The sequence below is a fragment of the Ciconia boyciana genome, chromosome 2 (genome assembly GCF_034638445.1).
Source record: "Ciconia boyciana chromosome 2, ASM3463844v1, whole genome shotgun sequence".
NCBI lineage: Eukaryota > Metazoa > Chordata > Aves > Ciconiiformes > Ciconiidae > Ciconia > Ciconia boyciana.
The window spans coordinates 48,804,253-48,831,769 of NC_132935.1; the positions used below are offsets into that span (position 1 = coordinate 48,804,253).

The 27,517-nt window shown below is 43.5% G+C and overlaps 1 protein-coding gene across 2 annotated transcripts; it reads right to left on the bottom strand.

The window, feature by feature from the left end:
- Positions 1-2,461: 2,461 nt before the first annotated feature.
- On the bottom strand, positions 2,462-27,278 carry DSG2 (desmoglein 2). 2 transcript variants are annotated; one of them, XM_072852574.1, is made up of 15 exons: positions 27,020-27,278; positions 20,674-20,709; positions 19,650-19,784; positions 18,233-18,391; positions 17,815-17,959; positions 16,401-16,561; positions 15,408-15,542; positions 15,077-15,262; positions 13,843-14,102; positions 12,829-12,971; positions 11,919-12,146; positions 10,376-10,606; positions 9,216-9,344; positions 7,745-8,088; positions 2,462-5,647 (listed from the first exon to the last, which is right to left on the bottom strand). In XM_072852574.1, exons 1-15 carry the CDS (start codon positions 27,062-27,064, stop codon positions 4,625-4,627), a joined length of 3,360 nt encoding a protein of 1,119 aa, XP_072708675.1. In that variant the 5' UTR covers positions 27,065-27,278; the 3' UTR covers positions 2,462-4,624. The 2 variants fall into 2 exon arrangements, with proteins under 2 accessions (XP_072708675.1, XP_072708674.1); XM_072852573.1 differs by having other exon boundaries at positions 2,467-5,647; positions 7,745-8,092; positions 9,220-9,344; positions 27,020-27,272.
- Between the last annotated feature and the right edge of the window lie 239 nt (positions 27,279-27,517).

The window sequence follows — 27,517 nt, forward strand, 5'->3', positions numbered from 1 at the left end:
TATCCTTGGACTGCAAAACCCGAGACTTGGTACTCCAGCACTCAGTACTGCCCACGGAGTCATCCTTCATGGCAGGCAGTCAGCAGAGCCACGGACACAGCGATACTCTCTGTAGCAGCACCTGAAGTTAAATAACGTGCTCATTTGGGGAGCAGCTTTCAGCATCTGTTCTGCATACACTGTAATGCCATCTATCCCCTTCTTGGGAGTGGGTGGATCCAGAGTTTGGTTTTCAGCTGCCAAGGTGCTGAGCAATAGGATGTGCTGGGGAGACTTAACCACCTGCAGTGCCAGCTCCTGAGGTGAGGCCACCCAGGGAAACTGGGAGCTGGAGACTGCAGCCTCTCTGTGTGGTTCAATGGTCACTGCCTACCTTTGTGCTGCTGTTTCTCGGCAGGGACTCTCCCAGGAGGCTTGGGGCACTGGGCATGGCTTATTTGGCAATCAGGTCCCTGCCCTGCGCTAGTTTTTTATTCAATGATTGTTCTCTCTGCAGGGAGAGCAAAATGCCCTGTATCTCCTCATCCAGTCACCTCCCTAATCTACTGCCCATTTGCCTCAGGTGAGACTGCTGTCCTGTTCTCCCTTGACATGGAGCCTCTTCTGGATCATGCCAAGAGTCCTTCTCATCCAGTATGCCATCATCAGCCGTCACCATAAGGGGATGCCTAGGAAAGAGGGTCTTCCCACCAGGACTCTCAGCTTTCTCCAGAGCTGGAAGCCATTTCTGTATATTCAGTAACCCTCAGTGGCTTGCTTTTCCATGCACTTGTGCCTTGAATCTGTGCAAACTCTGCCATTCACAGCAGCTTTTGTAACAGAGTGTGTGCTTCAGCTTCAGGTTTGGACTGTGGGACAGGAGACATGGTGCCTGTTCCCACATGGAGCATCCCAGGCTGGGAGAGCAGTGGATTCAAATCCCTCGAGGAAAAGCCAAAAATCCTGAGTCCTTGGCCATGATCTGCCCCCCCCCCCCCCAGCTATGACACACAGTGCAGGGCCGGCCCCACCACTGGGCTCCAGCCCAGGTCGGTGTGGGCAAGGCTGAAGTAGTGTGCTTGCAAGCTGCCTACACAGGCCCAGGTGAACAGGAGCCATTTTTCTTGTCGTGCCAACAAAACCAGGTCCCGTAGGGGGCCTGCCCTGCAGCTCCGTGTGCGCTGGCAAATTTTGCATGACGCACTGAGCACCTACAGGACCTCAGGCACCTAGGGGCTGACCTTCCTAGCTTGTGTGCTTCAAGATGGGCTCACAAACTGCACCTACCTGGCACCTTGGGGGCCGTGTTCAGCCCAGCCTTGTGTCCTCGCATGCAAAAGGAGTTTGACACCAATTCCCCCGATTTTCACCCAGGTTGGTTCACCTGGAGGGGTGCATTCAAAAGCCTGTGCTGGTGCCAGGCAGAGGACAGCTTTCCTACCCACAAGGCAAGAAGAGTAGATGGTTGTCATGGCCTTTTCAGCTCACGGGGAGCTCAAAGGCCACCAGGAGAGAGAAGGGGCCAGCAGAGGAGACAGCAAGAGCTGGTAGCTCTGCTACCACAGAGCAAGCAGAGTGATGCATTTCTGGGATGCCTCAAGGCCATAAACACCATCACTCTCCTCAGGAAAGCAGCTAATTTATTTAACCTTTTAAAAACTGATTTACTGCTGATAACCCCGACAAGCTTTAAGCCTTTGATGGTGGGCAATGGTCAAATTCCCAGGAAAGAATAGAGCCTGGAAGAGATCATCCTGTCTTGCAAAATCTAGCCTGGCTCCAAGTATACACCAAGGCATGACACAGGAAATACTTTCTTGTGGGTGCTCGGGACAGGCACTCCACTTGCCCTCCTGCCTGGGACACCCGCGTCCTTGTTGCAGCATGCTGGTTCATACTCGTGGAGTCTGACATACTTAGTGAGGATCCACAGGAAAAACAAATCATGGAGGAGCAGCGTGGATACACTCCCTGTCACACTGGTATTTCAGCATAGCTGTGCTCTGTTATTTTTAGATAAGAAAATTACAGACTTCATTTTTACTTTTGAAGTCAGAATGAGGCATCTTTCGCAAAGATGAGTGTCTAAGGCTAGCCCTGGTCTCAGGGTTATCTAGTGGTGGTTTCCATTAGTTTGGGTCTGTGCATTCCTCTCACCAGTCACCACTATTTACAAAACACAGCTCCATTAGAAGTGACTTATTTAATCTGATGGATGTTCTGCCAGCATTAGCACATGCTGATAGCATCTGAAGTCTTGGTACAAGACTAAGCCAAATAATGGCGATTCACTCTTAACGACTCTATTCAAACAGACTCTTTACAGCACTAGCAAACTTGTGATAAAAGTTTTTATATAAACAATACACAAGGAAGTCAGGATTTCTGTGACACAGTCCTGACTCTTATATCCTCTTCTGGATGTTAACAACTGTATGTTTTAACAACTATAAAACTGAGACAATATTTTATGCCATGTTGTTTGGAAGTATAAACTGATTAGAAGAGTTTGACTCAAAGCCCAGTAAATCTCTGCATGGAATACTGTTGTCTTGCATCAAGTTCTTACAGAATTTAGTGTGCTTAACCAGCAGGCAGAATTCACATTTTTATCAGAATCTGTAAGTTAGCAGGACACCAACTTCTATCACATCTGTATCTTTCAGATATTCCTTCAGGCTGTTTGGGAAATCCCAATCCTCATTCTATCTTTAAAGTTTTATTTGCAGTAGGAAAGTCAGTGTTTTCACTGGGGTAATTGTCTAAAAACTGAATGAAGAATAAAAAAAATATACAGTAGAGTTCTTTCTTTATTTTGAGATTGCATAAAACCATAGAAATACTCCATGAAAAAGTCAGAAATAAGTTCACTCCCTCTAACTACAGGAAAAAGTGGTGACCACATAAAACTGCATGCTCGCTTCAAAGTAAATACATGTACTTTAAAAATGAAGTTTAAGAGATAAATAACCAACAGGTCCAAGCAAGCGAGTAGTTTGATTTGCTTGGAAGTACTCCTCCACTTAATGTAATGGCCCATCTGTCAAGATGCACCCTGTTGAGCACAGACATAGTTCCTACTTTTTATGTTTATGTTTTTGAATCAACTTTTACATCCTTATCAGGAAAATGAAATACACTGAAAGCATTTCTAGTCAAAGGCACAACATATCAGGGGAAAACATAACACTGCAGCTGTAGGAAAGCTCCAGGAGAGATGGAGGCAACCAGAAATCTCTGCAGGTGCACGGGCTTTGCATTACCATATGACCAGCTTTGCTGATTTTACAGATATGAAATAAACACAGTACCAATACCTAATCTAAAATACTTTGTTCTACTCTGACAAAACATAAGGAGTGTATGGCTATAAAATTCACTTTAAAATGTTTCAAACTGCATATGAATAAATATTTACATGTGCATATATACATAGTGCCAAACAGTACGCAGTACTCTCTTCCACATAAACTTCATGGAAAGAAAAGTAATTGTAAGTGTTGCAGAATTATAGGAAGCTTTCTCTTGTTTTGTCAGAGCTAAGGAAAAGTGCCATTATATGGCATGACACAGGCCACTGGAGCCAGCGGAACCACACACAGGCACACACACAGACACCCCACCCGCCCCGTCCCGGCTGCATTTCTGTGCTTGTATCTGTGAGTTCACAGACAGAATTAAAATCACTTAGCTAATCGCACTTGTAAATCAGATCCTACAGATCTCTAAGGGCCATAAACTTTGCTAGCAAAGCCACTGACTGAATCTCTGGCTCTAAAGCTAAGGTAAGTTTTGGCTGTTTCTCATGCACTATTAAAGGACCAATTAGGAGCCGGTGAAAAATCTATATGATGCAAATGCTTACTTGTCCATGTCAGCTGAGACCCACACCAAGTAATGGAATTTTTACTTCGAGGTACCAAAAAAATTGCAGTTCTCAGCTTTTTTGCTACTTGCTCTCTTTAACCCCTGTGCTAATACGCAAGTATTGTTTGCTTAAGATACAGACGCTCATAACCCGAAGTTGTGACACCCCTCCAGGAGATCAACAGACCACTGCCTGAAGCCGTACTGGCTTTGGTGGCCTGGGCTTCTCAGGAAGGAGAGATTTCTTAGCAGTTCACCAAGGTGCAGAGATCTGCAGCTGCAGCTCAGGGGCAGCTGTCCTGGCCCACAAGGTAACAGATGGCAAACGGCAATAGGAAACTGATGCCCCTTCGGGGGGACTTCAGCAGATACACTGAACGGCAGTTCAGAAACCTAACTTGTGCTTTGCATGCTACTACCCATCACTAGATTTTAGACTTCTTTTTCTGCTTTCCCATAACTATGCAGCTGTGGTTATGTGGTATTATTACACTAACTGAATAATAAAAAGCAATTACAAAAATAGCAAACAAGGAAAAAAAAAAGTATTATTTCCCATATCTTTCCACTGCAAAAGCATCGCTGCCAATGCTGCATAATAAGAAGAGCAGATTTCCTCACCAGCTTCTTGGTCATAATCCTTACTTATACAAACTACCGCAAGCGAGTCTGTATCATCCTGAAAGCTCCAGCAAATTTGGGTCTCAAGAAAAAGCCCCCGGCAAGACGCACACTGACACACGGGTGCTGGACACCACCACCCTTGCAAGGGGCCAGGCTACGAGCGAGTGTACTGTACCGTGCTGTATTTGGTGACCCTGGAAGACTTGCTCAGCGTGGCACTGGCAGGAGGCGGCCCCTCTAAGTTGGAGCCCGCCTGGTTAAGCAGGGAGTCTGTGATCAACACGTGGTCTTGCCTTCCCAAGCCAGCAACCGCAGCCTGTTCGGCTCTGTTCTGCATCCCCGAGGCTGCCACCACCCTTTCGTTCACCACCATGCTGCGCCCCTCTGCCAAAGTGGGGAAGCTGAGCAAGCCCTGCTCTGCAGCAGGCACAAGCACCCTCTCCCGCTCCCTCACCACGACATACTGGGAGTCAGGGAGATCCTGAACTGTCAGGGCTCCCAGCCCAGCGCCCTCCGACTTCACCATCCTCTCCGTAACCACCACATTACTGGTGTGCGGCAAGTCGGGGATTTCCGCCATACTCTGCAAGCTCGATGCAGGTGCCAGCACTCTCTCTGTCACCACTACGTTCTCCTTAAACTGGGGGTCTAGAAAGACAGCAGCTGAGCAGGCAGGAGCCCCCGCAGAGTAGGACGTTTCTGTCACGGTGAAATTGGTCTCTGCGTGGGCCGTGGGAAGGGGCCGGACATCATGCTGCCCAGAGCAGGATGCAAAGGTTGTTTCTGTGAACACCTCCTTGGACACAGTGTCTTCTCCTGTGCCACCACCCACACGCACTGGTGGGGCGGGCTGGAAGCAGCTGCCTGAGGCAAAGGCTTGTTCCGAGCTGGAAGTGTTTTGCTGATCTAAGAACTGTGACTTTGCGTCATTAAGACCAAAACCTGATTCATTCCTGGAGCTACCGTCTTTCATGTTGATGTGTCTGCCTATGCATATTTCTGCTAGAGTCTTAAATTTGTCTCCTAAATCGTCAAGAAAGTGGTCATCAAGATCACCGTCAATAAAGCTGCAGCAGCCGATGGAGCCATGGGGGGAGCCTGACTCTCCCTGGGAATAAACCAGGAGACAGTCATTTGCAGCTTGGGCTTCATCTTCATCCGCAAAAGAGACAGCTTTCTACAGACAGAAAACAAAAGCAAGCAAAAGTTCATTAATGTCAGCTCTAAACTTAATAAATCTGAAAATCAGGAATACTTGGTCAAAAAGGTTAAAATAAGAAAATTTAACTGAACCCACAGAAACCGTCAACCAACCAAGGGCAGTACCTAAAAGTGCTTTTTGCTTTTTTGAAGTTAGTCTGAACTTGACAGTACACTTGATGAGAAGAAAAATCTGAAATTAAATTTAAAACCTTGGGTGCTATCGCCACCTGCTGCTATTCCTACCAGGAATTGTGCCATTTGTGATACTGCTCCATCCTCACAAACAGATTGCTTTTATTTTGGTTCAGTGAATGAACTTCACCTGTAACTAGGTGTTTGTAGGAGAGTGCCAAAACCACACCTGAGAGTATCCTAACATTTAAACATACGTTTAATGAGTACGTGCTGACATGTCATCACCTACCATGGCCCTTTCACTAGCACAGCCTGCAGGATCACACCCAAGTAGCCCAACAGCAAACAAATCACAAAGTTCACTGGCTTGATAAGTATGGGAACATAGTCCAGCATATACATTTTTAGGCTCTATGCAGGCCACTTTGCAAGGAGGGCTCACAGGTTCTGCCTATAGTGCTTCCAGGGCCAGCTCAGTCTGAAAGCAGCCTGTGCAGCGGAGTTGCTGCCAGTGCTAGCACAAATATCCAGGTACATGCTTGCACCAGCTGCGGTTCCAGGAGTGAAGACAGCCAAATCCTCTGGGCCTGCTGAACCAGCTTTACCAAATACGGTTGCTGGCTTGTGCTCAGAACCACTTTTCTGCCACATTTTAAGTTCTGGAGTGCATATTAGCTCAGGCAGCTGTGTCATGTGGTATATATCCAGACCCGAATTGACTGTGTAAGTTTATCTGCACTTGATCCTGGAAGTAGGCACATTACCCAAGATGCTTCTACAAAAACCAGCACACATCTGAAACTATTTGGTTTGGTAACTTGTCTGCTTTTTTTTTTTCTTTTCTGTAAGCTGAGATATTTTAGCCTCCCAGAAGTTGTAAAGGTTACTCTAGTATGACCTTTATGAAGTCCTCCTGCAGGACTTCAGCAGGCAGCTATGCTTAAACTATGTCTTAATATTAGGAAGCGCAAAGAGTGGAAGGAAAGCAGAATTGCTACTGTTGCATCTGTTCACCCAGAAGACCAGTAGCTAGAGCACTCAGGAGACATACAAGTGTCTTAAGCTCAGATCGTTCCCTGGCCTGAGGTGGTGATTCAAAGCTGTACAGCTACTCCCCTGCAGAACCCCATCATCACCCAGCTGTAGGGTGTGAAGATGTTTTGTTTGTACAGGCGATGGACAATCCATACACTCCCTGGCATACAGAAGCGAAACTTCCTCTACAAGGAGCTCACCAGCCTAATGATGTGCATTATGCAAAGAGGAATGGCTGCAAGCAGTAGGAATAGCCTATTGGTCAATGGTTAGGTCACCAAAAAAAAAAGTCAGAAAGGGGATTGCAACATGTGCCTCACACTTCTGATGAATGGCCCTTTACCCAGGCTATTGGGCAAAGAGACAAGTCCAGCACCGCTTACTTCAGCTACTTGGAAAATGCAGACCCACCCTCTACCATTTGACATCTATGGCTTATCTTTCAAAAACCTGCTCCATTATAAAGTTTGTAGCTGTGACTCATGATGAGGCATAGGTACCTCCCTACAGGCCAATTTAATGTGCTTAAGTCCCTGAGATTTATATCACATAGTCTTTCTCATGGCTTCTTCCTGGGCAAGGGGCTCCTTGGTCATTGCTGAATATTCTGGATCTCACTCCCAAGTACCTCCCTTGAGAGAAGGCTCTCATTGTGGGAGATCTTATAAGCACCCAGTACTACAAGACCAAGCATTGTCATGCTCCAAGTCCCACGTGCGAGCCTAACCCAAAAATCCTTAATGCCCCCACTTCACATGCATGCAACATTGGCCATGGTATCAGGACTGTTTATATACATATCTACTCATCTGTGTTTGCAATAACATGAACAGCATTTCACAATGCTAAGTGTAATAAGTGTAAATATCAAAATACTGTTATTTTCGGGTCACATGCTTACGTCATTGAAGTAGTCTCTTAAAAATCCTTCATTCATGGCTCCTGCTGCTCCTACTGCGACTCCTCCTCCAGCCACCACCGTCTTGCCTCCTACACCCATCATGCCTTCAGCCCCTCCAGCTGCCATGGCTCCATACTCAGCACCAGAAAGGAGATGTCTTTGCTCTTCCCATCTTTCCTTGGTAATAGTGTCGTGATGCTCTCTCACATGAGAGGCAGAGCTGCTTCCTCCTGCTGCAGTTTCCTCTCCACTCATTCCTGCTGCTGCTGCTGCCACTGCTGTTGCTGCTCCGCTGGTTGCTCCTCTCAAGCTCCCCAGTGCAGTGGGTGGGAAGAGGCTTAGCACTGGCTACATAAATAACACAAATTAGGATGTGACATGAAAGCTGCGCTGTCTAGCACATGGAACTCACCAAACCAGCAGCAGGGCTGGGTGGGACCTGGGAGGGTGCCATCTTATGACTTGTTCAAATTCACACTTATACATGTTGCTGCAAAGAGTAAAGGGCCTCCTGAAATACACTGCGTTCCCAAGGAGGATCATGGAAATGTTTCTATAGATCATTGTTTTCTTGAAACTCAAAGGGTTGGGAGTGAAAGCAGGAAAAAAAACCACCAAAAAAAGGCTTGCAAAACTCCAGGGAGCTCAGCTGTTCCAAGACAGACTCTGCCCAGCTTTTTCCAGACACAAACTGGGGGAGTGTGCACTGCCTGCTACCTCTATGGTGCTGCCTGACCCTTTCTTCTTTTCTAGCAGTTTGGCTTCCCTGGTTAAGCTAATTGTCTTTTATCAAGAATTTGGTAAAAGAATTTGGTGAGCATTGGCCCTAAATCAGTGTCTTTTACCTTACTTTTGTTTCTTTGTTATTGTGCAACAGCATGCCAGTGTCATGCCCTTTTTTTTGAAAACTGGGTTTTGTAGCGTAACAAGAAAGGGCAAACTTCTGTTGGCATTCACTGTTCCCTTTGCAAACCTGCTCTTTTTTCTTCCCCCCGCCTTTTTTTAAAGAATTTACTCTGTTTAAGAAGGCAAATACACAGGGAAGTAATTCAAAATGCACCCTGAAACTTTAAACTAGAAGCTAAGCTTTATAACCCATTCTTTTGCTCTTTACCATGCTCCCAAAGGGGCGCAGAACATTCCAGGCTTGCAAATGTAAATCTTTCACTCTTTACAGCATCACTGCTTTTCCCACACTCCTATCTCCTGCTCAGATACCATCAACATTTGCTTGATTGCTTCCCCTTTACGTTGGCATTTAAACACCATGGCTGGTGTTTCTAGAGCTGCTGGTGGAATTCATCTTCCATGCACCCTTCGCTGAGTCTCACAGGGTTAATTTTAATTAATGTTCATGTGCGGTTAAAATCTGCTGTACAGCCCTGAAACATCAGCCCATAATGTGGAAGAGATGCCAAGCGCCAGACTGAACACTTGGATAGAAATCAAAGGGAAATGCTATTAGGGATACATGCCTTCTCCTCGGGAGCTGCCCCTTCGCTGTTCCACTGACGCAACATCGCTTCGCTGCAGTCTGGTATGGCAGCAAATCCCTTGGCTCTCGAGCCGCAGGGGCACAGCAGCAGTAACAGTGGAATAACTACAGGGAAATAGAAGTTTGTCATTAACTATGTGGTGATTAGGGTCAAAGCATGCTAACAGCCAGTACCGAAGTTCGGTCAGCTCTCATACTGAAACATATCTTTAACAAGCTAGTGATCAGTATGAGGGCTGATAGACTGAAGACACGTTCCCAAATATTCAAGGTATTTCCTAGAAACATATGCCAGGATGGTTTCCTAGAGAGCAAACTGACAATTAACCTGCCAGGGCCTCAATCCTGCAGATGACCACGCATGTATATAGCTGTACTTCTATCGAAGATCTCATATACCAAAACCAAGCCCTAAATATCACTCAGCATTTCTAACTCCTCCTGTTCTTTTACTACTAGGTAACGACATGGTGTCATGTAAATTCCACCTCACCGCTCCTGTGACAACTCTAGAGCATTGCTTGGGGAACTCAATCCAGTTGCAGGAGCAGAGCATATTCACGCAGCATGCACTTTGTTTTGCCACAGCTAGATTGCTACTAGTACAAGCAATAAACTATTGCCATTTTAAACGGAGCACCGGTACACAAGGCCATACCCTGACTACAAGCATTCTTCTCTTATTTTCGAGCTTCTCTTTTGTCTTACTAAAGAACAATGTAATGTGCTGCTCAGAGCAAGGCACCAGACCTGGGTCTGCAGTGAGGGAGAAGAGAGTGGAAAGAGTGCTGCGGTTTGAGTGGGGAGAGTTAGGGTTCACATGGGGAGGTGTGGGAAACAGTGAAAGGATTCCTTACTGCTTCCCCACCTGTTATTTACAGCACCATAAACAAATATTGAAGTTGTACATATTAATTTTAAAATGCACAGCTTGAAATCCTTTGAGGGTGAAATGCTGATGTTACCAAAATTAGTTGGGGATTTGCCATGACTTCACACAGACTAGGAGTTTACACAGAATATATCAAGACGATAAAATCTGGGAGCTGGACTGTTTCTTTCCTGATGCCTTGCAGACCATATTTACAGTGCTTCTGAGATAATATGAAACAATTACAATGAAACAAATTACTTACGCAACAAAAGTAAAAACGCCAAGATGATCAGCACAGCCGCTCCTGGTCCCAGACCCACTGACTTAGCGTCAATACCTTTACCTCTGCATGTGCCGTTGTCCACACACTGACAAACCGTCAGTTGCAGAGACTGTGCTTGAGCACAGCTGAGCCCTTGGAAATCCTTTATAAGGATGGGAACTTCAGTTTTGCCCAGCTTCAGGTTTTGTGGTACCAACTGTATGCTGGTGCCTGAGGCAGAAGGGGGGGGGGGTAAAGAAAAAGAAAAGACAAACAAGAAATGAATGGAGAGAAAGTTGATTCCTGTAAACTAAGGGAAATAAAACCTTCACAGCCTCCCAACAAGCCCCCCTCCAGTTAAGTCCAGCCAATGCAATGGAATTAAGTTTAATTAGCTGCTGCTACAGCATATGCGCTCTTATTTTTGTCAAGTAGTTCACGCTGGTAGCAAAGCAGCCGTGCTCACTGCAGTCTCAGATAATTGCGAAGAATTTCACACCAGCAGAGACTTATCATGGAAGACAGCCCGACCGCCTATATAGCGTTAACCTTCACATCATCTGGATAGCTAAAGGCTGAATTCACAAAAAAAACAGCTTCAGTCTTTAGGAGATTAATCTGTTGTTGGCCACCGGCAGAGACCGGGGAGCCAACACACCACCTGCTCCTGTGGCCGTGTCATGTCAAGGACACAACTAGGCAAGAGATGCCCAGACGATGTTCCCAGCTGGGGAACGCCACCCTATTTGGAAAAGCTGTGATCCCCACAATTACTGCTACTCTGGCTGCAAGCGGGGTGAGGAAAGCTGAGAAGATTCCTTCGTGGTCCTAAACCTGGCCGTTAGGATAACTCTGCTGATTGCTTTGTAGTGTTATGCTGTAGGATTACAGAGGACAGAATAATGAGTCTGAGAAGAAAAAAGTGTTTTCTGGTGCCTTCAATCTACCTGAAGCATTTCCTTCAAGCATTTCCCAGGCTTATATGAACAGAAATGCAAGAAGAAAATGCTCATCTCATTTTGAAATACTCATTGAAATTATTTATGATTTCTGACTTATTTTTGTTCCTACCGTGCTGGACAATCTTAGACAGGTTACACTGTATTTCCCCTTTTCAAGGCCCACTGTGCAGACCGATCGATTTATTTATTTGTAAGCTAGGAGCAACTGCAGCCAGTAACACAACCGTATCTCCAAGCTCAGTTTTAACAAAAAACATCCTCCACTACTGCATGTTTTTTGTGGGAAGATGGGAATGGCTTGATCCCAGCATTACCCATGAAATCCTGGTCACCACATATGGGTCATCAGGCTAGGCAAAGACGGTCCAACTGAGGGAAGGTGACAGGCCCCAGAAGACATGACTGTGCTTTTATAGCTATTAGAGAAGGGAGCAGAATGCGAGTGATGTGTCTTCATGCCTGACTCCATATATATGGGTTTTTTGGTCCGAATCAGCCAAACTGTCAGTTTGACTGAAATGAACAAATTACAACACTAGGACTCCTAAGAACTGAAAGTAATTAAAAATATATTTTCTTACCATTTTTGGATGCAGTAATCCATTCTTCTGCTGTCCCTTCTGGCTCATCAATGACAGTAAAGCTGAAGGGATCACTGTTTGGGTAACCATCCAAATCACGAGCTGTAACATCAACTAATTTTACATCTGAACACACAGTTTGCACAGGGTTCACAATAACTGGGCAGTTATCATTCTCATCTTTGACTTGAATAATGACTGTGCCGGTGACCGTTTTCTTAGGAAAATCTAAGATTTTAAAACACAAAAAATTAAATTGATTTTAAAAGTGCAAAAATTTCATCTTAAAATAAAAAACACCCTTAGTATTTTCCAAAACACAAACATTGCTGAAACAAGTTGAAAGAGCTCTCCCTGGAGCTTATGGGAGCAGTATTTCATTCCTAATGTTAATAAACATATTGACAAAGTTCTTCTGAAGGCAAGCTGTTTTACTATTTTAACTTAAAAACCAATAATATATTTCCTGTGTATGGTTACACAGCAACATGCAGATTATAAAAGGAGAATTCTAATTAGATACACAAGAAGTTCAGGGAGTCTTTCTTGCTTAGCATTCAAGAAAACTTAGGACTCTGAAGTCTGCCGATAGCATTCTGAGATACTGGCAATTTCCACCTTGACAAGGGATATTCCTATCAGACTCAGTCTTTGCAAAACTTTTACAAGAAGTTCACCTCCATCTAGTCAAAGAAGAGAAATGGGCACCTTGGGAACCCATTCCAAGGTTCATCCCATTTCAGCGAGTTGCCTGTGTCCTCCTCCAAATACAGAGCCTATGAGAAACCGCACTAAGTGCCTAACTTTTAGGCAGTTAAAGATAGGGAGGTTAAACCAATTATAGCTGTAGAAAGGTGAACTAAACCCTAAACAAACCAATTAGTGTGAAAACAAAACCCTCTCAACTTACCAGTAGTTACACCCAACATGGTGATAGTGTAGGTACCATTTACTACATGAGATGATTCGTAATCAAGTTTTTTGGCAAGTTGGATTTCACCTGTGACTGAGTCTATTGTGATCCAGTTTGCTGTATCTCTTCCTTTCATGTATCTGATTAAAATTGCATAGAAAGATGTACACATTTATAATGAGGAAAACAACCATCAGCAGAAAAAGCAGCTTCACAGTACGTTTACCCTTCATTTAAAGCAGAGACCAAATCCCTAGGTCTGAGATCTGACGCTCCTGCCACTGGAATTGGTTTCAACTATAAACCTAAGATTATAAACCTACCCTGAATGTTGAAATCTGCTTTTCCCCCTGGAGCCAGGATTTAGGTGTGGAGGCATTCTAAAAAGTAGACTCAAGGAGCAAGACCAGAGCAGGAGAGGGAGCTGTGCTGCTGGTCACCGTCTTCTTCCCCTCCATCCCTGCTCCCAGCAAAAGCTGAGCAGCAGCCACGTGGGAGAGACTGTATTACAGGCGGGGAGAGGGGTCCACTGTTGGGTATGCACCTCTGCTGGTCTGCACCATTTGTAAATGCCACAGTGGCGGATCAACAACATTCTAGCTGAAGAGCTATGATTCAAGAGCTAAACACACACACGCACACTTATCTGCTTTGCACCCTTTCTGTGCAATTGCTAGATGTTTCTGTATATTTCTTCCTAATGTTTCTGCAGACGATGAAGACAGACCAGTAAATCCACTCTCAAAAGTAGACAGGCATGACAAACAGTGTGCAAGCACGGACAATTTCAGCACACTCACGTCTCACCATATATGACCAAAGAAGAAGGATTTTCAAGTCAGCTATTTTCTGCATAATAGGATACTGAAGATGATGATGTTGTTTTAGGTGTGAATTATGCATAGTAGAAAACGATTGCCTCTGAAATTATTTCAGTTCAATATACACATTTTTACAGTAAGATGTGATTTCTGACATACTCAGTTATGATGGTTATAAAAAGATTCTTACGTAATGCGCTCTGCTATTTTTCCAGTGTCTTGATCATAGGCTTGATACTGTCCAATAACATGTCTTATCTCCAGTTTCTCACTTGCTTGAATAATTTTTGTGCCACCAGGGAATATAGGGCCTTCCCGCACATTAATCACATTAATTTTGATTGGAATTGTTTGTGCTTTATAACTCTGTTTAATTGACTTGTGGAACTCTGCTTTGTTTGTAACAACAATGCCCAGGTTTAGGCTTTGCATTTTTTCATAATCCAGTTCCTAGAGCAATTAAAAAAAAATACCACTCAGCATTTGACAGAATCTGATATCTAGACAACATTAATACATTTAATATTTAAATAATACTATTTAAATAATACTGTAGGATCCTTATTTAAGTAATAAGGGTGCTACAGTGCAAAGAAGAACTGTTGTTTAACATGTTACTCTCAATATATAATGCTTCAACTCTTTAAAAGCACGTAAGGAAGATTACTCTTCTTATTTTTAATGGATGGCACCATAGGTATGTCTTTATATTATTGAATTTAAACTAACTTAAGGTAGGTGCAATGAGTCCTACCCATATATTCTGTCTTTATTTTCAGTAAATCTGTGCTCAGTATTACTTGGCTCTTCCAATTTTATTTAAAAAAAAAAACAACCCAATTCATTTGTGCTTATCAATAGTGCTTATCAATTTTTTACAATTATCAGTTTTCAGATAAGGAAACCAGAGCAGAAAAAAAAAAGAAAAAAGGTACTTAGGGCACTATGCACCTTCAGTTCTTGTGGACTAAAGAGGAGTGAAATTCATAAAATAGAAATTTCAAGTTATGGAAATTCATAAAATAGTCTGTAGCCCATGGCTCATGGAGTAGGTGTTGCCTGCAACGTTATCTGTGGCCATGGGAAATAAAGAAATTTAGACTGAGACCAGCAAGGAGAGCAAAAATATGGGAAAGGTTACAGCATATGTGTTAGCACTGTTGCCCAATGACAAGGAAAGCTTGGGCACTTCTGCCTCACCAGATATATTTAAGATCACACAGCATGTAAATGGTAAACCTGGACAAAATTGTTATTTTACATGGAATTATTGAATACACCAACAAAGAATATACCAAAGGAGGAGTGTCCACCATATAAATTTATGGTTTACATACTGACTGAATATAAATAATTTGTATATCAACTTAAAGGGAATAAATTATTCTAATATTTAAAGAAGACTCTCTAAAGAATATACTAACCTTCACAAGCGTCAAAATTCCTTCATTTGTTTGGGTATCTGTTACTATACGAAAAAAGCCACCTTCATTACCAGAAACAAATGAAAAGTTCGCCAGCCAGTTATCAGAAAACTCTTCATCTTTGTCAAATACTTTTATTCGCAGAATTTCCACATTTGCTCTGTTTTCTTCAATGCTTCCTTCAAACTGCAATTGAAAAACACCCTTCTTTAAAAAGATGTCATGATTTACCTCATTTCACCAGTGCAAGAAAGTCTGCACAACCTCATATTAAGCAATGGGATACTGGCAGGTGTAGGAACATGCCAAATATTGTGATAAATGTACTTACTGCATTACGTTCAACTACAGGCATATTGTCATTGACATCCAAAATCTTGATTTCTAAAGAACATGTTGCAGCATTCCCACCTAATTCACCACCACGGTCTTTTGCTTCCACCACCAAAGAATAGCTACTTTGTGTCTGCCACGATAAGAAAAAAGTGTTTAAACCAGGCTAAAAATTTTTCCTTCGCTGTATTATCTCTATTAGATTTTGGTAATCCCTCTTGTGGCCCAATTATAACTCCTCTTTTCTCTAGCTAGTGGTAAATCTCACACACAACTACCTTGACAGGCTCTGCTGGAGTAGAACTGAGGCTTTGAAAAGGATTTGGGACTTTTGCATCTCCCCCATGAAGAGTTAAGACTGTACTTACATAGCAAATGAAAAAATTTGAATGGCCATAAACAGGGACAGGACCAGCGATACCTGCATGTCAGGATAGGGCTAGAGGCAGAGATGTTGCCCTCAGCTGCAGAGCTAACATCCAGATCACCATCTGCTGGCCAGTGAAAATTCATGCAAGCACAGGTAAAGTTGCTGGTAATATGTGGCTTTCAATGCTGTCTCACAGCAGCACCCATCCTGACTCTCTGCACTGTGATTTGCATAGCAGGCTACAAAAAAATCTAGATGCAGTCAGCAGCTTTGCAGATGGTGATCTGGGTTTTCTTTGCCATATGCTCTCCAGCACAGAGAAACGACCCCTTGCTTCATGTAACTGCTGCCCTGACTGAACGGGAGGGACAGAAAGCAACAGCCATGGGGCTGGTGCTGTGCTAGAGAGGTGCCAGGGGGAATACAACCTTGCTCCTGTCACCGCCAGCCCCCCCGCCCAATCCCTGAAAAAACATGCATCAGCCAGACCAGGCTTTAATCCTAAGGGAGGTGAAGGAAGGCAAGAGGGCCAGGTCTCCAACCCAGCAGGCGGAGCTGAAGGTGACACAACAAGCATCAGAAGACCGCTGTTAACAGATTAAAAATAGGAGGTTTTTTTACCTCTCTGTCAAGGTTTATTTTTGCTACTCGAACCTCGCCAGTATCCTTATCCATACTGAATGCAGCGCTAGGGCTTTGGGAAACAATCCTGAAAGCAATTTTGGAATTTAGGTTATTTGGTTCATCTGCATCTGTTGCATTTATGCTCATTACAATTGTACCTGGAAAAAAGCAAACAAAATATAGTATGTTTACACTGCCATGCGCTGCCACGTATTTTTACTGTAATGTCACAGATTAAGAGACTGTTATCAGATGCGCTGCACAATTTTCTGATGCTCTTGCCTTTATTCATTTAACGAATAGAGCTGAAGAAGCGTTCCTATAATACATGTTAACAGTATATCCTCTAGCAAACAAAAGGATTGTATCCACAAATCTGTAACTCATAGAATTCAATGCACCAGAATCACAGAACAGGTTGAATTCTCTCAAAAATTCTGACAGAAAACTGTAGATACCACATAGAGAAGAAAGAAAAAGTTTTTGAACAACAAGCTGCATTTCCCTCACACATTATTCTAAAGGGAGCACTACTAACTCCTCTACATGAACATTATTAAAACAATTGCTCTGTACTGATGCCCTCCAACAGCTTCACGCAAAGTACATGGCGGTCCCCATGGTGCCATCCCCTTATAACTCATGGCACAGGATTTTGTCCTCTGGGAAAGGGTGTACCTCAGAGTCCAGTGCCCGAGTTTGAAAATTAACTGGATTTCAGGCAAAGAAGCAATTACCATATGGCTGCTACTGACCTGAAAGAGAGATAAGGGAACTCAATACCTCACCCAAGCGGATGGTCAATAATTTGTTTCTTCAGATTATCGTGACATTGAAAGGGACACAATGTCAGGTATATATTAGGTTGTTTTACTCCAGCTTTTCTTATCTTCTGGGAAATAATCTGTTGCTCTTATGTTTACTGACATCAATAGGAAAACTGCCACTAACTTGTTCTTTGAGGGTTAGGTCATGGCCATATGTGCTTAACAGTGAAGTAGCTCTCCAGCCCATAGATAAAGTAGGGCTTTTCATGAGCATGGCAGAGTGGAGTCCCTCCCAAATAGGCTGGGATTGCTAGGCCAGAAGGTAGACTGCATTTCCCCTGCAATTCCTGCTAAAGGACTCTGGTCCCTGGATTTGTGGTAGCTTTGACACCAAACCAAAGATGCTGTAAGAGGAAGTGTTGTCCTCTGTTGCCTTTATGTGGACCCTTTCCAGTCATCACACTACACAGCTTAGCCCTGAATAAAAACTTGCATTCACACATGGATAACCTGGCCTACACAAGCAAGAGAATGCATCTTTGTTATTGCAGACATGCTGCTGCAAAGAGTATATTCACTTGTGCCCTTGCATGTGTTGGGAAAAAGCTAAATGAAAAAAACCCCAATTTTTAAAATAATGTTACCTGTTTCACTTAATTCTTCAACTGAACCAACAAAAACTTCATGTGAAAACACTGGAAAATTGTCGTTTATATCCACGATTTTAACTGGGAGGTCTATTGGCTCTTCCAGTTTTGCTCCAGTCTTATCTAGCGCATGACCTCTGAGCTGAAATAATAAAGACAAAAACAATAAGCAAATACAATGAGTGACTGTAATATAAATGCATATGCAAAACAGAAATATATAAAATATATATAACATATAACAAAATGTAAGCATTATGTAAGCATATATAATATGCTTGTAAGTATAAGCATACCTAGACACACAAATATCCAGAACCTGGATTAAAACTAATTGAAGCAAACACATTTGAACAAAATAAATAAAAAATGGATAGAAGGCCACCTCTAAGGAGAAAGTTACTATTCAACTTACAAACAGCATTGGAGTCTTCTCTCTGTCAACCCTTCCTGTTATGTTCAGATCTCCAGTCTTTCCATTGATAACAAATAATCCATAAGGGGGTTCTGTTACTCCTTGACCAGATATAGTATAAGTCACCACTACCCCTGTATCTTCAAGATCAGAATGTATCTAGCAGGAATACAACAGATTAAATAGTGTTTGGTAAATAAAACCACATTTAAAAATGCAAATAAAATATTTTTGCTATTTTTGTAATGAACAAACAAAACTAAATATTAAACACATATTTTCCTGCACTCCTTTGAGTGTGGAGATGTTGAGATGAATGCAGGAAGAGTTACATGTTCTGTCTGAGGATCTCGTGCAGGGAGATGAGGAACACGATGGGCAGCTCAACAGTTGGGAACTGCGGAGTGGAGAGGTCTGTGGAAGAAGAAAATTGTGACTGCTTGGACAAAGAGAGTGGGACAGGATACAAGTGCAAGGAAAAGCTGGAAAACCACTGTGATAAGGTGAAAAGCTGGAGTGAGGGAATAAGGAAACTGGCTGATCAAACAGATGGAGGCAAATAAAATGTGGAGAAAGACCAAGGAAAAAAAGAAGAAGAGAGCCTGGAACAATGAGTTGAGCAGGGGAGATTGAAATTACTTGAGCAAAACCTGTAAATAAAATATGACATCTTTTTAAGGGAGATTACACCTAAGCTAGCAAGTGTGACTGGGACTGAGGAAGTGATAGGGTGGAGGAAGAAAGGTCAGACCTGCAGAGGAACAGGTAGAAGAGGCTGCATAAACTAGAGATTATACCCTTCCTCTGCCATCAGCAAGTATCTGAAACATCTGGAAAAGCACGTGTGCATTGTGCCAGCACCACCATCAAGGGGCAGCCCAAGCAGCGGGTAACAGCCTGCTACCATCTGCAGTTACTTTGTATGCAGAAGTGACAGGTACGGTGAATTCAGGTTTCAAAACTGATGCTGAACCAAATGCACATCATTCTTGCACAAAGGATAACACCTTGGTTATTTTTAGCTTTCTTTCCTAAAAAATTAGGCATACATAATCATGCTCCATGTACACCCTTCTGCCCAATCACCACCAGTGGTTTCGGGACCCACTCGCCAAGTTCAACAACAGCTGAATAGGGGTGGTGGACTGAAAAAACTCAAAGATACTGCATTCTCAAAAGTTTTATGAAAACTGGTGTCTGGGAAAAGACGAGAGGCTGAGCCAAATCAGGCTGCAAGAGAAACTCATCTGCTGAAGGAAGGAAACAGAAGGGAATGTGCCAATCTTCAACTGAAATTCAATAGTCCTTTAAAATTCAAGAAATATTTGTGCATGTGTTTAGGGCAGCCACACCCTTATTTCACATTTTCATCTCTATTTTTATGTGTATTCTGCATTTATCTCTTTTCTGGGCTTACTCTAGCAATTGGATTCCTATAGGAATTGTCCTCCTCTTCCCGTATGAAAGCCGGAGGGACTGTCCATTCTCGCTTCTGCCTGACTAGGCTGTTGGGATGAGACAACATGCCACTCTGGCCATTTCGATTATAAACCTGTGAAAAAACAAGGTTGAATGCCAGCATTACATTTAGCCATTTCAGATGAATGCTTTACTGCTGCTGTAACCCAGACTTCTGAATAGCTTTTGCTCTTTCAATAGCTAGTAACTTAGAAATCAGGGAGCAGCATTAGCCTTCCGAGCCACAACCTAAGAGCTATATATTACTCAAGTTGTTTGAAGAGGAAAACTACGCTAGTCTTTTCATCAATACAGAATTAGGTAAGACAGGCTTTAAATACATGAGCAAGTTCCCATGACCAGGGGTTGGTGAAAATACACCCGTTTTGGAAAATTTAAGTGCTTGTCATCAGATGTGGGAAGAATTTTGGCACTAAGGCTGTTTTAAACCACCATTTCTGCCTTATTACCCTGTTTACTATCCCACCAACACTGGCTCGTATTCAGCCTTCTCTCTGATACAGAATACATGAAAGCGGAGGCCTCTATTCAACCCATTCACTGCCTCTGCTATCCTTGCTCAACTACCCCTCATTCTCACTCTGCATTACACGCTTCATCCTTCTGTGCAGCTTAGTCCTTACTGTGTCTCTTGGCTTCCAGATTAACATCTGGAAATGTTTCCACAATTAACATCTTCCATAAAATGATTTAATTTACAGAGAGTTAAAAAAAGACAACTACAACTTAACATTTTAGGGAAAGTTTCTCAAAGTTGAACACCACTCAGTTTGATGGATATAGGAATCTATTCACTTACATTTTGGCTTTCATTTCATCATTCATTACACAGCTTTCACATTTCAGAAAATGGTAAAAATTAAGATAATTATCAGCTGAAGTAAGGCACGCCTTTGACACTTTGCTCAGAGAACCCTTCTTCAGGCACTGATAAAGAAAAGCAGTTTTCCATTATTTCCTACCTTCACATAGAGTCCATTTCCATAATTCAAACAGATCTGCAATGGAAGTTATGATAATCATTATTCATTCAATGTCACTTTAGCAGTACTAAAACTTAACTGACATTACTTCCCTCATAAGAACAGCAAAGCCTGTTCTTATGCATCTGACCTCTATCAATTAATATTTACTCTTTACCCTTAATAGCTTCTGAAAAATTTACCCATAACCATTCACATTTAAAACATACACTATAATTATATAATTATTAAGTTTTTCACTTTTCTCCCAGCAGATAATAAGCAATTAATATTTTTTTTTAAATAAATGAAGACTTTATAGTCATTTTTAAACAACCATTTTTTAGTGCTCAATAATGCTTCAGTATTCCAAAACGATGGGAATTTGCCATTGATTGAAGTAAGTGTTGGTTGCCAGCAGCACCCTGGAGATGCTTCCTCTTCTGGGCAAATCATGGATTATACAGGCTGTGGTGGGTTACCAACCACATCAGACAACAAAACCGGTTAAATAACGTTTAAAAGCAAGGACTAATCAAAACATCTGCTGAAGTGTAACTGACAGAAGCAGCTCTCTACTTAGCACCTTGCTGGGAGGATAAATTGCATGCATGCATACATTCCTTATTTAAACAAGGCTGACACACGTGCGTGCTAGCAAGAAAATCATGCTTACTCTGACAAAACTGTACATGCCAACATCCAGTACTGGGACTGCCCATCTCTTCATGCACCAGGATAGCTATGCACGCCCTTGAACACCTCAGTTAGGTGCCTCATCCTAGCTGGAAGGAACTGGAGCCTCAACCAAATTACCAGAGACCCTGTGTTTACTCCACTCTGCACGCACCAAAGACTCCGCAAGTAACAAAACCCCTCAAACAGTGCAAAAATGTAGGCATTGGGAAACAACAACAGAAAGTAGATTATTACAACATGTGAAACCAACAAATAGAGCTTTTGAGCTTTGCATAGGTAGAGAGGAGAATACGTTTATTGTTCTCAGCACTATTACTTCTACCTACATTTTGCATCTTAGGCGATTTTTTTTTTTTAATACTAATGCCTAAGGCAAAGCAGGCTCAGAAAAGGTGATTTCCTACTGAAATAAAGTCAGGGAGTATTTCTTTATATTCTCTTTGACTGGCTTCTAGACTATTGACTGGGCTGTCTCTATTCATCCCTCTGACTCAGCCTTGATTGCTGCGTTGATAACAGCTGCTTTTTTTTTTTTTTTTTTAAGATGTTATCTCTTTCCCACACAATGCAGCAATGCAGTGGACGGTGTTGAGCAATGTAGCAGGCTGCTGTTTCGACTTGCACAACAAAACTCTTTTTCAAATGGCAATTTTCCCAATGTATATATTCTCAAGACAAAAATCAGCAAGCACTAAGTTCCCTAACGAATATGCATTTTGAGGGCTACAGGATCTTACACCTTAGACCAAGTTGTTTTCATTAATATTCTTAATCTTATTTGGTTTTATTAGTTATATGGATTTTTAAAATTTATTTTTATGATTAATGAGATTGTACCAGCAAGAGCGACAGGAGGATTTGGTTTATAGTCAAAGTTTTCCAACAAAAGCTGCAACTCTTTTAGAAGGTGAATAGTTATCAAGATGTCATCATGAACATCCCTGTTTGCTCTTACTGGTAAACTGAAGGGAAAAGTGTTTCTGTCTCAATACTGAATGGAGACAAGAAGCACAAGGTGAGGAGCCTCCTTGTATTGGAAACCTGAGAACCACAGTATAAACAAAAGTGTCTGAAGTTCAAGAACAAGCAGCTCTTCCACTGAGATGCATATCAAGAAAGCAGAGAAAATCCCATTAGTCATTATAAACAGAAAGTCTTTCATTAAGATAACTAGAAGTAAAAATCAATTTCTTTGCAAATGCTGCAAAGCAGCCTCAAAACATTGTTTTATTGCTAAGACAGTAAAAAATACCTTTGCTTTTGTACTTTTCAATCTGTAGTCCATGGGCAATCCCATAAGAGACTTTAAGACATCAATAAAAGGTGTTTAAGAATGGCAATTTTATTTACGAGATGCATAAATACATTTGGAACAAATATATAAGGGGATAAGGGGATCCTGCATTTTTATTGAAAATTTTTAAAGGATCAAAAAATTTTAAAAAGAGGAAAAGCACTTTTCAATGACATTTTCTTCAAGAAAAAGTGAAAAGTCACGTATCCAACAGGTGTTGAATTCTGAATTTCCCTTTTTTAATATCCTAGAACTGCCTTCTATTAAACGGCTTAGTAAGAGTAGGAAAGCCATGTCTGTTATTCGATGTGGATGATAGCCTTGGCACAAAACCCAGATATCTACTGATGACATGTATTGATGACACAGAGCTGAGAAGGCATTGTCAGAAGAAAACTGGGTGGTTACAGAAAACGAAGTGGAAAACCTGAGGCCTGAAGTAATAGAAATGGAATGAAATACTACAGGAAAGCAGCAGGAATAGGCCAGAGGGCAGGGGAAAGAAGGGAGTGACTGCCGTGTACAGGGAGTGCAAGGCTGCTCTTGCCCAAATCCATGTTCATGTATAGTCAGGAAGTGACTAAAGGACAGATTTTGAACACACAATTTTATAATGTAAAGATGCAGACTGAGCAAGCAAGAAGGTATGTGTCCGTATTTGCTACACTACGAAACAGTAAGTCCTAGAAACGTGGTCTTTTGTGTATGCTGTGTGTCGGGAGATTTGGATCTCACACCTCCTGTGAATCAGTTTGGCGTTGAAGACGTGGGCAAGTGGAGATCTTCCACGCTTAGAGAAGCACGCTGAAGGGACCATCCAAGGTTATCTGCTACTTCATCTCCAGGCCCTGGGGCAAGAAGAACTACACTAAGTGCTTCCTGACAACTGTTTAACCTGTTCTTAAAATGAGTGATGGAGGTCCCACAGCCTCAGTAGCTAACCTAAGGCGGTGCCTAGCTAACCTTACAGATGGAAAAGTCTTTGGTAATTTTTATTCTAATTTTTAGCTCTTTGCAAGTTGATCATATTGCTGTTCAGATGAGATTCAGTTTCAGATTAAAGCACACAAATCTACATGTCTAAATGAATGCTAAGTGCCTAAACTTCTGTTATACTCAACAGAAATATAGCCAATACAGACAAGGACATCAGAGTGCCGTTCAATTTGCCCCAAAGTCGGCCCACATCTTCTATTTATCTCTGAACTCCACTGACTGTAGCTATGTCTACTTTGTAAGCCCAATACAAGAGGATTTGTAGAGCAAAATAGTTGCTGCTGAGAACACAACACTACATAACTCATGTTTTGTGGTTCTTTCTTCAGACTAGAATTAGCCTGGTCCCACAGACCAAACACCCACGAGTGGATGGATGCACCTCCCAACGCAGTTTCACCCAGGAGGGATCAGATTCACACACTCTGGAGATTTGCTTCAAAAGCACAGTTTGATCCAACCAAATAGGTGTGCTCTGCATCCACTGCATCTCCATTTACTGTAACAGAAACTCAAACACCTATATTGAGATGTCTTAATCTCAAACCGAATCTCCCTCTTTGCCATGTTGATAATGCTCTCATTGAACAGTGTAATTCCCTTCTCTTCACAATTACCCTTCATATATCTGAAAACTTATCATGCATCTCATCCACTTTCTTTTCTCAGTTCCCAGTTCTTTAATCTCACTTCAAGAATCATAAAACAGGATCTCCAGAATTTACATTGCATTTTTTGCTTTCCTCTGGTCTCTCGTGGGCAGATTCACTTTATTCTGAAGTCTGGTGTCCAAAATAATACACCACTTCAGTTCAATAGGATGGATAAAATACTACATCTTATGTATTTGTCACCTGCTTTGATATCTCACCATAGCTCTGTTTTTTCCCCCCTTTTTGGAACAATATTAAGTTGTTGAATCAATGCACAGATGCTTGTAAATATTTTTACCACGTTTCAACGTGTTACTTGCGATAGAAGTTAGGCTGCTTTGAATTATCCCACCTTTGCTCCTTCCAAAACTAAGCATCATGTTGGAGTTTTTTTTGTTGTTTGTTTTGTTGTTGTTGTTTTTTAAATTTAACTTGTTTCTATCAGTTTTGAAAAGTAATTGCTACTGGCTCTGACATTACAATAGTGATCTAATGTACTCTGGACTGAATTTCATCATACCCAGCCTAAGTCTAACATCCCAGACATCAAGGAAGTACAATCTGAGAAGACGTTCAGAGAAAAAGTAAGTTTCGCTACTCGTGTAGTAAGATTCATACATCTGTCAACTCTTCTTTCACTCAAATGTAGGAAATGTTCTAAGATATCCTCTCTTGACGATGTGATGTCCACCCCCTTCAGAAATGACCGAGAAACCTCCCAATCTAATAATCCTCGACAGCCATGCCCGCCCGGCAGGCCCACGGCTCTGGGTGTGTGCCCTGGACACATGCCAAGTCAAGCCCAACCCTACGGGTGCACTACCATCCAGCATGCCCAGACACCCCTGGAAAAGGGTCGGAGGCAGGGACATGCGGAAAGCTGCCGTGACCTCTGTGAGGTACCCAGGGACGAAGATACAGGGATGCAGCCCACAGGCAGGGAGGGAGCGCAGATGAACAAGAGATACTTCCAGGAAAAACAGGGAGAGGAAGAACTTACAGTTCTCGATGCTTCTAAGGTAGAAGACGCTTTGGGAAGACACTACTTTGAGACCGGGTTTTATTTTTCAGTAGTTTCTTATGGTTTTGAAGTTATCAGTGCCATCTTTGCATGTCATAAGATATAAATGACCCTAATCTGATGCTTGCAAGCAAGCAACTAGACTTTCTGCCACATGAATGGCTTTGGCCAGATTAGGGAAAAAAAACCAACCCAAAAAACCAACCAAATATAAAAGGCAAAACCCAGCAGTGCCCCTCTCTCTCTCCTGACATCAGCCAACTAAGGCAGCTTTATTTGCTCTAATATTCTATGCAACAATGAGGCATTTAGGCACCAAACTGAGTTCACTCTTAGTATACCATACCCTGCCCCAGCTTGAGCTGAGACTGAGGATGATGAGGAGTGAGAAAAATAATTTTCCTCTTCAGGCAAAACCAACAGCATCCTGAGCCAGTGCAAGCCCACCAAAATGGATGACGGTGTGGCTTCAGGCATTACAGAAAGAATTGGTGAAAACTTTTGCAAAAGTAGCACTCCACAAGTTTCCCATTGCTCTTTTGGGCAAAAGGAGGATAAAACATTTTCCAACCAAACCATAACTCCCAGCTTGCTGCAAAGAACTGTTGCTGGCTGACTTGTGGCCAATCACAAGTCTAGATTAAAGTTATCAGGCAGAAGGTCTCCAGTTAACATAACTGATTTTGCAGGATCTCGAGCTCAGGGAGCAAGGTCCCGATCTACAGCACCTGCCGGACTGATCATGCAACAAGCCGTTCCTGAACCCTGCCCAGCTCCTTGGCAGCTCCCCAGCGCAGCCCATGGCCTGGCCTCTATCCTCACCTTTGTCTGAGCGGCGGCTGCCTGGCTTCTGCAGGCATTTTGCCAGCCTGGAAAGGTGAGGAGCTAAAGAAGAATGCCGCAGATATGAAGGAGAGCCTCCTATAAAACATCTAGGAACAGCTAGAAAGCACCAGTCCAAATCAAACAAACTAGGCGTTTTGGTCTGTTTTTTATGAAATACTCCTTGCTTTTAGCCTGAAAAGGTATTTGATAGGATGGAAAGTCAAAGGCTGATGGCTAAAAAAGAGTGAGGGCAGGGAAGGAGAAAGCCTGAAGCGTCTTGCATTGTTAAGAATTTGGTATCATTTCTCTAAGGCAATAAAGACTTCCATTAAATCGTACTTTGTAATACATTTTCCCTCCTGGCACTATTCATTCAAAAAGGTAATGCCATTTATTAATACAGATAACATGTTGAACATGAAGACAGCAACCATATGAACTCTTCACTGCATTCCTGTTCCTCCTGGAGTCTCAAAAAACCGCACCCATTCCAGATACCGCTCTTATCGGGTTTTTCTGCCTTCACTCGCTTTCGGACGGCGATGGCTTTCATCGACTCTTCAAAGAAAGGGAGAAACCCGCTCCCAGCCACGGGCACCCGGCGGAGGGCTGCCAGGCCCCGAGGGGAAGGGCTCTCCCCGCCGCCGCACACGAGCCCCCCGCGGCGCCGGGGCCGGGCGGAGCCGCCGCCGCTCCCCGCGCAGCGCCCGCGGGGCGCATCCGCGCTTCCCTCCCGCGCAGCTCCGCGCAACGCCGCGGAACACGCCCCGCCTGCCCGCGGCAAAGCAGCGCCTTCCCCCCGCCCCGGCACCAGGGGACCCCCGCGGCCAGGTGCGCTCCGTCGGGTCCCGCACTCACCAGCAGCGCCAGCAGCCGCACCGCTCCGGCGGGGCCCCGCGACATGGCCGCCGGCTCCTCCGCGCTCTGCCCGGGACGGGGTCACCTCCTCCGGCCGCCCGCGAGGAGAAATGGAGGCGGCCCGTGGAGGGCCGCACAAGTAGCCGCGGGTGGGTGGAGTGTGCCGGGCGGGGAGCCGCGCCGCGCCGCGTCGCGTCGGCAGGGGGGCAGGTGGGGCCTGGCCCGGCCCGGCCCGGCCCGGCCCGCCCTCGGGGCTGCCGGCCCGCGGCGGGGAGCTCAGTCCCCCGCCCCGCCGAGCTCTGCCCGCGGGAGCCGACGGAGGCTGCTGAGGGCCGCGGCGGTGCCGCCGGCGCAGCCCGTCGGGGGGCCGGCCGCCATTTCCCTTGGGCTTTCAAAGTTTGATTTTTATCAACCCCCCCGCCGCCGAGAAAAGCGAGCATGTGGGAGGCATGCAAAGCAACTGTGACAACAAAACGGTAAATTAACAGTAACTGATGG